At 40.8% G+C, this 12,330-nt stretch overlaps 1 protein-coding gene across 3 annotated transcripts in view; it reads left to right on the top strand.

Annotated features, from left to right (window-relative positions):
• The window catches only part of GRIN2A (glutamate ionotropic receptor NMDA type subunit 2A), a 429,030-nt gene extending 417,103 nt beyond the window's left edge, over nt 1-11,927 (top strand). For 2 of the 3 annotated variants that reach the window (XM_054452862.2, XM_054452861.2), the window contains one exon: nt 411-11,927. In XM_054452862.2, coding sequence (XP_054308837.1) covers nt 411-2,210 — 1,800 coding nt within the window. In that variant the 3' untranslated portion in view covers nt 2,211-11,927. The remainder of the gene's footprint in view (nt 1-410) is intronic. The other variant, XM_054452863.2, reaches the window with a different exon arrangement.
• The last annotated feature ends 403 nt before the right edge of the window (nt 11,928-12,330 follow it).

Genomic DNA, 12,330 nt, shown 5'->3' with positions numbered 1-12,330 from the left:
CTCTGTGGTGCCTAAACTTTCAAAGATGATGCTGGGAAACTTTAATAAAAGCTTGGATTGGTGACCCAGGTGCTGGGAGGCTCAGTTATCTGTTCTTATATGCCACTTTGGAGACACTGAGGCATTGACAGTTGTATGAGCATCGGTTGATACCTTTTCTCAAACTCCATGTGTGACTCTTTGCAAAGGTGTCAGCTAATCTTGAGCCAGAGCAATAAGATAAACCCTATGCTTTGCAACTTGTCTCATACCTTTAAGAGACATTATCAGGATTCAGACTGAATTTTGCTGTTTCTCCAGGGCTCCTGCAAGAAGTACAAATCTCACCTTTGCAGGTAAAGTTCAAGTGCAAAGTGGTTTCATGTTCACTGCTGCTGCTGCTGACAGTGCTCTATGTTACTCCCCTACAGGGCATCTACAGCTGCATTCATGGAGTGCACATTGAAGAAAAGAAGAAGTCTCCAGACTTCAATCTGACGGGATCCCAGAGCAACATGTTAAAACTCCTCCGGTCAGCCAAAAACATTTCCAACATGTCCAACATGAACTCCTCAAGAATGGACTCACCCAAAAGAGCTGCTGACTTCATCCAAAGAGGTTCCCTCATCATGGACATGGTTTCAGATAAGGGGAATTTGATGTACTCAGACAACAGGTCCTTTCAGGGGAAAGAGAGCATTTTTGGAGACAACATGAACGAACTCCAAACATTTGTGGCCAACCGGCAGAAGGATAACCTCAATAACTATGTATTCCAGGGACAACATCCTCTTACTCTCAATGAGTCCAACCCTAACACGGTGGAGGTGGCCGTGAGCACAGAATCCAAAGTGAACTCTAGACCCCGGCAGCTTTGGAAGAAATCCATGGATTCCATACGCCAGGATTCACTATCCCAGAATCCAGTCTCCCAGAGGGATGAGGGAACAGCAGAGAATAGGACCCACTCCCTAAAGAGCCCTAGGTATCTTCCAGAAGAGATGGCCCATTCTGACATTTCAGAAACGTCAAATCGGGCCACGTGCCACAGGGAACCTGACAACAGTAAGAACCACAAAACCAAGGACAACTTTAAAAGGTCAGGGGCCTCCAAATACCCCAAGGACTGTAGTGAGGTCGAGCGCACCTACCTGAAAACCAAATCAAGCTCCCCCAGAGACAAGATCTACACTATTGATGGTGAGAAGGAGCCTGGTTTCCACTTAGATCCACCCCAGTTTGTTGAAAACGTGACCCTGCCCGAGAACGTGGACTTCCCAGACCCCTACCAGGATCACAGTGAAAACTTCCGCAAGGGGGACTCCACGCTGCCAATGAACCGGAACCCCTTGCATAATGAAGAGGGGCCTTCCAACAACGACCAGTATAAACTCTACTCCAAGCACTTCACCTTGAAAGACAAGGGTTCCCCGCACAGTGAGACCAGCGAGCGATACCGGCAGAACTCCACACACTGCAGAAGCTGCCTTTCCAACCTGCCCACCTATTCAGGCCACTTCACCATGAGGTCCCCCTTCAAGTGCGATGCCTGCCTGCGGATGGGGAACCTCTATGACATCGATGAAGACCAGATGCTTCAGGAGACAGGTAACCCAGCCACCGGGGAGCAGGTCTACCAGCAGGACTGGGCACAGAACAATGCCCTTCAATTACAAAAGAACAAGCTAAGGATTAGCCGTCAGCATTCCTACGATAACATTGTCGACAAACCTAGGGAGCTAGACCTTAGCAGGCCCTCCCGGAGCATAAGCCTCAAGGACAGGGAACGGCTTCTGGAGGGAAATTTTTACGGCAGCCTGTTTAGTGTCCCCTCAAGCAAACTCTCGGGGAAAAAAAGCTCCCTTTTCCCCCAAGGTCTGGAGGACAGCAAGAGGAGCAAGTCTCTCTTGCCAGACCACACCTCCGATAACCCTTTCCTCCACTCCCACAGGGATGACCAACGCTTGGTTATTGGGAGATGCCCCTCGGACCCTTACAAACACTCGTTGCCATCCCAGGCGGTGAATGACAGCTATCTTCGGTCGTCCTTGAGGTCAACGGCATCGTACTGTTCCAGGGACAGTCGGGGCCACAATGATGTGTATATTTCGGAGCATGTTATGCCTTATGCTGCAAATAAGAATAATATGTACTCTACCCCCAGGGTTTTAAATTCCTGCAGCAATAGACGCGTGTACAAGAAAATGCCTAGTATCGAATCTGATGTTTAAAAATCTTCCATTAATGTTTTATCTATAGGGAAATATACGTAATGGCCAACGTTCTGGAGGGTAAATGTTGGATGTCCAATAGTGCCCTGCTAAGAGGAAGAAGATGTAGGGAGGTATTTTGTTGTTGTTGTTGGCTCTTTTGCACATGGCTTCATGCCATAATCTTCCACTCAAGGAATCTTGTGAGGTGTGTGCTGAGCATGGCAGACACCAGATAGGTGAGTCCTTAACCAAAAATAACTAACTACATAAGGGCAAGTCTCCGGGACATGCCTACTGGGTATGTTGGCAATAATGATGCGTTGGATGCCAATGGTGATGTTATGATTTCCTATATTCCAAATTCCATTAAGGTCAGTCCACCATGTAATTTTCTCATCAGAAATGCCTAATGGTTTCTCTAATACAGAATAAGCAATATGGTATGCATGTAAACCTGACACAGACAAAATAAAAAGTTAAGAATGTATCTGCACTGTAGTGCGATTGACATGTGCAAGAGATTAGGAAGTTTGGCTCGTAACAGTTTCAGCTTTCTTGTTATGCCTTCCATCACAGCCCAGGCTCACCCCAAGAACTCCAGGCTCCCCCAAAGAATAGCAAATCAGTGTGTTCGTGGTGACTATGCTACCTTCACTATAGTTCATTTCCAAGACACATCTGGAGCCAAAGGCCCGAGGGACCCTCAGGTGGAGAGAGCTACAGGAATCTCTTTGGATGTTGATGTGTGTTTCTCTCACCCTCGGCTTCGATGGTCTTGTTCAGAGCTGCATAAACTAACACATTTATGTCTCCGAGATCTAAGTGTGGATCTTCTGTCTGTGACACAGTGGCCATTGTAGTTTATCCCGAAGACGCCTATGTACGTAAGTTTGCATTTCATCCCTTCTGGTGATGACTCAGGGTTGTATAGTATCTGTTACCCCTTCCCTCCCAGAGTAACCATAACTCGTTGCATTTCCAAACAGCCATGGTGGTGTCCAATTAGCTGTGTATCGCTCTTCCCAGAGTTGTTAATGTGGTGACATGCACCAACAGCCGTATGTGTACTGTGATCTGTAAGAAGTACAATGCCATCTGTGTGCTGAAGGCTAGCATGGTTTTAGGTTTATCTTCCTTCACATCCAGAAATTCTGTTGGACACTCACTGCCACCCCAACCTCCTCAAATCAAAAGCCTTCAAAACACGAGGCACTCTTGGATCTACCCTGAGTATCCTCCAAACTGTGGATACAGTTTAGTGAGACAAGTGATTTCTCCCTTCTGAGTTATTCTCTATGTTGGTGGCAAACCACTTCATAGCACCAACAGAGATATAGGAAAAATTCCTCAAAGTATTTGTCATTTCTGAGTCACCTGCATTATCCCATTCTTATTCTACTGAAAGCTGTGCATATGTGACATGAAATGATACCCATTTTTTTTAAAGTTAGAGACAGAGAGGGGAATACTTATGCATGGGGAGCCTGTTAGCACAGTGCCTGCCACAAAAAAAAAGTGCCCCCGACAAGATAGTTGCTATGTTATGACACTTTATCAGATCAGGATTTCTAGTTTAAAAATTAAATATCATAAAACCAGCAAATAATATTAACTAAACCTTTTATATAGTTCTACTCTGTTAATTAGTGTATTTCATGTACATGAATATTTTTGAAGTATTTGGGATAACTAGCCATCAGTGTTTGCAGAAGACCTCAGTCTCTTTCCGGCCATTACGGAAACACTAAGCTAATGTAGACTCGCCTGGCCATTTCCTGGTTTCCTCCTGCATTCTGCTTTACATTCTTGAAGAAAGGGATAAAGTGGCAGGTTGAAAAATTATCCCATTTCTTCTCCTCATGGTGTGCGTTCTGTTTTGTAAGTATTATTTTCTTGCATGTGGGCAAGTGTCAGGGATGATTCTCTTAAAGCTCAAGGATGCATGGAATAGCTCCATCTTTGGGAAAGTACGCCTGACCTACAGTGTTCCTATAATGATGAAAAATGGTTGCAATAAATTTCAGGGTCAGTGATAGGGAGACAGGGGAGGCAGTGGGTGAGAGGAGCTTCCTTTCATTTTTGAAAGGCAGAAGGGGCTGACTAGGTGCTGGGGATGCATGTGCTTGAAAATGACATTTCCCGGATGCTGTACCTCTTCTGCCCCAAGACCCAGCCATGGAGAAGCCTGGATCGAAGGGCCTGGAATAGTCACCCCAACTTCTGATCCTAAATCTAAATTTCCATGACTGTGTAGCGTTTTAGCCCTTTCTACCTTCTGCCCTTCCTGTGCATTCCAGACCTTTATCCGCCCCAGCAAGGATCACCTCCATTTCCTCATGAGTCTGGGATGTTTTGACATGAATGAATTAAAAAGTCTTTCCAGAATACAGAACAGTGATTTTTCGTCAAGCCAAAGAGGGTTTCTATCTTCCTCTGGTGTCCTCTAAACCCAGGGCGCTGCCAAATGCCACAGAGACCTCCAGGGAGAGAGAGAGTTATATTTGGACTGACTTCATCAGTCAGAAAGCCTTCCCCTAACAGCAGCATTATTTCTGCTATTAACCCCATACATCTCTGGATAAAGAAACTGAAAACGTGGCCTTTGGAAGAATCAACAGTAATGTTGTGAAAAAATATATATATTCTTTTCACTGCCCAAGGTGTTTTTTAAATAAATAATCAGAAATGTTATGCTACACAAAGTTTATGGTTTCCCTTCTCTACTAATTCACTGACTCTTCAATGTGATGATCCCAAGCCAAAAAAAAAAAGAAAAAAAAATCAACTACTGATCAGATGGTCAATTTCTAAGGAAAAGATGTAGAGTTATTCAAAGGTCATCTAAGTCAGTTCAGTTTTTGCAAAAAGAATATCAGGAATGTAACGTCCAGTGGTAAATGGAACCCACAGTACGAGAAGTAACAAGAATTAAATAGGAAGCCTGAGACTATAGATCCATCACAGAAGATTCCTGTAACATATCCCAGCTCTGAGATCTTAGATTTGTTGATGGCAAGGAGCCCAAATTGCTGAACACAAATGCCCGAGTTTCAGCTGGCTTAAGTCAGAGCTGGCATCCATAATGATATTTTGTTAATTCTAATTGGTTTTCCCCACTTGAGAAGGACCCAACTGGTCCTCAGATAGGTACACTTGAATGCAAATGGTTGTGTCTCTGTCCATGGGTAATAGCACACACATGCAACCAATTTAAAATACTCTGGGTAAGAGAGTCTTCTAGAGCATAAACTGTACTTGAGAAACCTTTGTGCTTCTGGAAAATGGGTTTCATCATCCTTACATCTGCTGGTTGTTAGGCCACTTATGGTTTCAATGCTCTGAGCTGGCAAGTCCCTATAGGTCTATCTTTCTGCCAGGGAGACTTGCAGGATTATAATCTCATAATCTCACCACTCATTACTGTTTTGTCCTCTGCAAATCTCTCTGCATTATTTTAGCCAGCACCATGACTGGGCATCCATGGATTACTCTTGATTTTTCTCTTCCCTGATTCACAGGATGCCAGAGAGTCTTCGTATTTAGCTTTTCTGGTGAAAGCATTAAAATTCACACACTGCAGCAAAATCTGTCAAATCATTTCACGCTTATTTTCTGGGGAGAAAAAAAGAAAATTACACCTTGTTTACAAATGAAATAGTTTCACTTAAATGGGACTCTAGCCAAGGTAGTTAATTAGTCAAAAGATCCACGGCTGTCATATAGTCACACATTGTTTATTCTATTTGATATGTCGACCACTGATGTGTATTTAATATTCTGCATCCTTCTCAGGAAATGACAAATGCCCTGAATTATTTGCAAATAGAATTGCTAATGAAAAAGAAAAAAATGTTGATGTTAATTAAATGGTGATTAAAAATTTATCTCCTTTAAATCTAAAAAGTGCAGCTTTAATAATCAGTTGTCATATAAATAAGTACCTTGTACTGAAATCCCTTGCGGTTTAAGACCTAAATAAACACTAATTTGAGAAATCTAAATACCTTACAGAGGAGCTGGATATATTCGTTAACATTATGCACATTCCTGTACTATTTCTTTGTGCATAGCTGTTGTGCATGAATCCTTGAAAAGGGGACATGCGTTGTTTCTGAAATGGAGCCTGTTTGTCTTAACCATGGCTATAGTAGACATGATTGGACTCAAAGAAAAAGAAGTTTGAGTAGGTGGAAGCTAAATGTGTTGGTTGATATTTAATGAGTGAAGGGTTCTATGTAAAGGCAATTTTCCTTCCAAAAGTACTGTTTCTTTTCACTGGAGACAAAATTAGACCTTTCCAGATACCCCATCTCTTTTTGGTGAACAGGGTTGAAAGTGATGTGGGGTCTATACTTGAAAAGTTCTCCCAATATGCAGTTACTGTTTCCCATTCAATCCTATACATTGTACTATGTTCATATCTAATTGTATCAGATGAGGTCAGCTTGCCACTTGATATAGATCAGAGATGATCAAATGCACTTATCCTGTGAATACAACTGCTTGTGTACACATGTACATAATATACATGCTTGATTTCTACAATTCACACGTAAGTGTATTATCCAAATAAAATTGTACATATTGTAAAGTTTATGTTAAAAATTAAATGGTGATGATGGTATTAACACATGGAAAACCCATTCTGGTTATTTTTATGGGAGGATATTTCTGTAGAGAGGGCACTATATTTTTTTAATCTCAGTTGTAGGGAGGATGACAGAGCCTAAGTAGAATTTGGGTGTTGGCGTTCTTGGCCCCTTCTTTAAAAAACAAAACTCTGGGATGAGGGGTATAGAATATATTCTGCTCACATTTGCTTCTGAAGAGAATGCCGATATGGACTTGTGTGTGATTTCCTTAAACACATCAAAGGGCATAGATTTCCTATTTAAACTCCTTATCCTCTTTCCTCACCTGCACTGTTTCTGTGCCCAGCAATACTTTCAGTATAGTATTAGCTAGAAGTGCCTGCCCAGAAGGGTCTTAGAAAAAGAGAGTTTGTAGAACCACACCAAAAATTAGGAGAAGGGGAGGAGAGATGAGAAAAATGAAGTTTACAAATGGGCAGTCGCCTGTTTAAGATCAAGTTAGAGAGTATCAGAGCGAGGATTAGATTCAAGACATGGTTCAATTTCTGGCTCGATTCTCTGACCGGGCTGACTTATTTCTAGGTTTCTTTCAAGGGGACACTCCTGAGTACCTCTGAAATAAGAGCCAGAGATCCCCATAAAGCTGCCCTGGCTTTTTTTTTTTTTTTGCCTCTTGCCCTAGAAAGACCTACGCATGCTTCTTTGAAATTGGTTTTCCTTTAAACTCCCTCACAATCCCTGTCTTAAAGTTCGTAGAAGAGAAAACTTTTTTCAGAGACCATCTCCTTAGGAAAAATCAACAGGGATATTGTTTAAAACCTCAAACTGAAGATAAAAGGCTGGCAGTGACCATTGAAATAATTGAGTTCTATGTACCATGCATTGAGGAAGAACCAAGCACGTTGACCAGCTAATAGGATTTCACTGAATGTCCACTTTATTTTGAAAGCCAGTTTGGGATTGTGGGGGAGGGGATGCAAAATAAGTAGAAAATATAGTCTCTTCCTATGAGTAGCTTATGGTTTAGAAGTTCAGTTCTCTAATGCAAAGGATAACCAAGGACCCATGAAATGCAAACAGAGACTAAACAGCAAAAATTAGAAATGACAACTAAAGTTGTAGCCAGGAAAAAAAAAATAATCTGATTCTATGAGCATACCTTTTTTTTTTTTTTTTTTAAAGTCGTTCCCTAAACCTTTAAGTAACTCTGGAGAATCGAGTTAGTGCTCCCGGAAATGCACTTGATTTATTTTAATCTTCAAATAATGTGCTTAGGAGACCCAGGAGCTGCTAACCAGGTGAACACACTCACACTCCTACATTTTTGCACAGGAAGGCTTTGGTCTGGTTCCAACCAGTTCTCCAATCCTTGCCAAATCATGCCTCTTCCCAGCCTTGCGTTATGACATGTGCCTCAAGAAAAGGTTGAAAAAATTCCCCAAAGGATTAGAAAATAGACCATGTTGTAAAAAGACAAAGCATTTCCCTAAAGCTTTTTTGTTTGGTTTTGTTTTTGACGTTTGAAGAACCCTTTTGATAGACCAGGGTATGAATGTATCGGGGAAGGGTAGAGGGAGAATTCTTTATCGAGTTCCAAGTGCCTACTGTTGTGGCTGACAAAAGAGAAGGCATCAGGTTCCCTAGAGAGAAAATGGGGCAGAGATGGCAAAAGGAATATGGGTGTATTTCAGGAAGGATGGTGAGGTGGAGATGGAGATTTTGTCACTCTGTCCATCCCATTCTGTGCATTCTTGGAATGTTATATTTTCTGCTTATCGCAAGTACTTGCCATGGATCTGCAACTGAATTTGAAAATATCAAAATATATCTAAATTGAGTGTAGGTGATATTCTAGGCATATCCTAGAATGTGATCCTCAAAATAACCTTAAGACATAAATATGATTACTCCCATTTCACAGATAAGGAAACTGAGGCTCAGGTTTTTCTCAGCCTCATCAGCAACTAGAATTAGCTAGTAAATCCCTAACGTTAGACATATTCTCAAAGTGCCTGGTCTCCTCCAGGGAGGTCAGAATAGAAGTCAGAAAGAGAGGTCTGCTCTTTTGAGATTCCTGGGCATATACCCTTGAGTGTCAGCCTCTGTGACAGGGAAGTTTGTTAGGGTCTTACCACTCGTTGCCTGATTTGTGTGTATGGAGAATTTCTGGGGATCTCACCTCTGTTCATAGTTCCTTCTGAGACTTGAACACTGTTTGTGTCTCCCTTTCATATGCTTGCACTCAGCATTTAAAAAAAAAATCCTGGGGAGTTATTTTCTCTACTTAGCATGTGCCTAATCTTAAATATCTCTTTCCTAATGTCTCATCTTTTTATCAGTCAACATCAGGGCTAATTCCATTAAACATATGTACATAGTACATGTTCTCATGTGTGTGGGTATGCACACACACAGCCACGTGGCCCTCCATTAAAGTCCTCCTAAATATTGTGACCCGTGTTCAAAGAGGTGATATTATTTGCAAGTTGACTATTCCTCCTATTTCATGTCTATGTTTGATTATCTTTGCCAGGCAGATGGAATGAGTTTCAGAGGTGGGACAGGGAATAGGAAATAGAGTTTCTGCATGAATGATGGAGAGCTTTGGTAGTCAGAATGATTGAGGACCAGCTATTAAAATGTTGATATTGTTTTCCTTCTTGGTCTGTTCTTTTTTTTTTTCTTTTCCAAATTGTCTTAGAGATAATTCCCTGCTCACTTAGCATTAGGATAGTGACGGTTATTCTGTCCCACTGAAGAGTGTTGAATTGGAACGCTTCCACCGGGCTTTATAGGTACACTATGGCCTAGTGTTTAACATATCCTGCAGGCATGCCGCTGAGCACACACTGCCTTTCCTGCATTCCCCCCTCTCCATGGTCTAAGCCACATTTCTTTCCTGGCATTTATATTTACTGAGAGGTGAGGGGTGAATTAGGCCCATTTGATGGATGAGGACACTATGGGGGGATGTGAAGGAATGTCTTTCTGGGAGTCTCCATGAATTCTCTGGAGAGTTAGCTAACTTAACGCAAGTGAAGTGCTAGTCTATGAGAAAAACTTCTCAGCTGTTTTCATCTTTCAAGCTGGCAGTAAAAAGCCTTTTAAGACAGAAAGACTATTATTTGTTATTTGGAGATCCTGTTGTTGGGTCTACAAGTGCGTGACCATGTTCTCCTTGGAATGTTGAGCTATGCAGAAATGGAGCATTCCAAAGAACAATTTGACCAATAGCATTTCTTCTCTGGGGGTTGTATTTCAAAGCATGCAACTCTCCAGGGAACCAGAACTAAATTGTTTAAAATGAAGTCATTCCTCAGATTAACTTCCTCAGATAAAGTGTCAGCAGTCTGAAGAAAGGAAGAAGACAAAACTGAGATTATCACTCATAATTCTCTCTTACTTACTATGTCAGCTAAACAATGAGTTTGCATTTTTGCAATCCTAGAACATTCTTCATTAGCCCTGGGTCATGACCTCTTCCAGTTAATTCTCTTTCACACCTTTAGGAAAGATTTAAGATGAACCTTCAATAGGATATTAACATAACTCGTAGCCAATACCACAGCTGCCTTTCAAATTAATGAGGTTAATTGTTCTCCAGCAAACATGAGTTTGTCTTTGGCATTTTAAATGCTTCCCATTGATCTGACATTTTGCTGTTTCAAGTTTTAAAGGGCTCAAATCAAAGACTATTGATAACTGAGCAAAGAGCGAAGATCCAGAAATACGAAAACATTGTCTTTTTTTTTCCATGAAAAACAATCACAGCCTTTTGAATTCAATCGAAATTTCTACATTAGCCATCTAAGACTTATTGAATTATTTCTGTTCTCAGTCAAACTAATTCAAGTGAATGAACAGTATTGACTTTTAAAATCTTTTTTAAATCTTTTTAAATCTTTAGTTTATTAAGTTTGTAGACACAGCTCTGGGGCCATGACCACTTACATAAATGTTTCAGTTTAAAAACAAAAGATTCAGGCCTCTAATTTGAGCCAAATCCAGGTGATCTTCTTTAAAATTTTTGATGAATTTGAAAAGATGAAAGTGGAACTTTTAACATTCATGTTCCCCAAATTTTTCACTGGGAGGGATGCTAATTGCCTACTTAAGATATAAGTTCAAGAATAACATTTTCATAGAAAATTCAGAAAACTGCTTGACACAGCAATGACTTAGTTAGATGTGGCTCAGATGCCTTCTAAACCTGAGGGTCCCCAAAGATTTCTTTACCAGTTGTTTTTAACTATGAATCTTAATCTTATTCATTCCCCTGCCAAAACAAATTTAAAAGCATAAACCTGCTGAATTAATTGGCAGAATTCACCATAGTTTATATCACCCCAGAATGTTTTATGTGTACATGTTTATATATAGTATATATATTTCAAGCTGAATGTTCAGAAAGAATAAGGTGAGTTTCTTGGTGGCTTGAATAAGAATTAGATCATAAAAATTATAAATAACGGCCTTCTCAGACAGAAAAAGAGGATAAATGATTCATTTTTCACTCACATATTAATAATTAGACTTGTTGCATAATACACAAGCTGGTCATTGCCTGCAAGAAAGTTATTGAATTAAGCAGATATCCAGGTTTATGTCTGAGTCCATTTTTAACCCAATATGGCTAGGATTGAACTCCATATGCAGAGGGTTTCTATTCACAGCTACATTCAAACAGAATCCAAAACCCACATCAGAACTGACTTGATGTCTTGTATGGTGGAGCTCAAAGCAAGCTGTGTGCTCTACGCAATGGTCTTTATTTGGGAATTAATGTTCACTGATCAACTGCAGCAGTTTATATCTGTCATGTTTTAATCCACTGCATGAGGAAGTGCTAATAAGTGTATTAAATATTTCCAAGCATAGCTACAAAATTACATGTTTGCTTAACACCTTTCTATGATAGAGGAAGTATATACTATGGTTGTCTTTTGTAGTATGTCTTTTAATTTTGTTCAATGTGTTATCAACTGTTTTAAGGAATGGGGATTGAAATGTGCGTGCAAACTGATATGTACATAACTCCTGAGGCAACAGAAGTGCCCGGTCATATGGTGTAAAAATGTAAATACAGGAAAATTTCATTTTTCTAATAAAGATAATTTCTGCCAATTGATATGAAAATGAGAAATTGAGTTGTGGTCTTTGTTGTTGTCATTGTTGCTGCTGTTGTAAGTATCACTGTGTTAGTCTGTTTTGCATTGCTATAAAAGAACACCTGGGGCTGAATAATTTATAAAGAAAAGAGGTTTATTTATCTCATTGTTCTGCAGGCTGTACAAGCATGGTACCCGCATCTGCTTGGCTCCTGGTGAAGCCTCAGGAAGCTTTTAGTCATGACGGAAGGGAAGAGGAGCCGGTGTGTCACATGACGAGAGAGCAAGAAAGAAATGCCAGGCTCCTTTAAACAACCAGCTCTCTCCTGAACTAATAGACAACTCACTCATTACCATAGGGTGGACGCCAAGCCATTCATGAGGGATCCGCCTCCATGACCCAAACATATCCCACTAGGCCCCACCTCCAACTTCTGG

The sequence above is a fragment of the Pongo pygmaeus genome, chromosome 18 (genome assembly GCF_028885625.2).
Source record: "Pongo pygmaeus isolate AG05252 chromosome 18, NHGRI_mPonPyg2-v2.0_pri, whole genome shotgun sequence".
Taxonomy (NCBI): Eukaryota; Metazoa; Chordata; class Mammalia; order Primates; family Hominidae; genus Pongo; species Pongo pygmaeus.
Note: the sequence above shows the minus strand (reverse complement) of the source record. Positions and strands in the feature narration are given on the sequence as shown.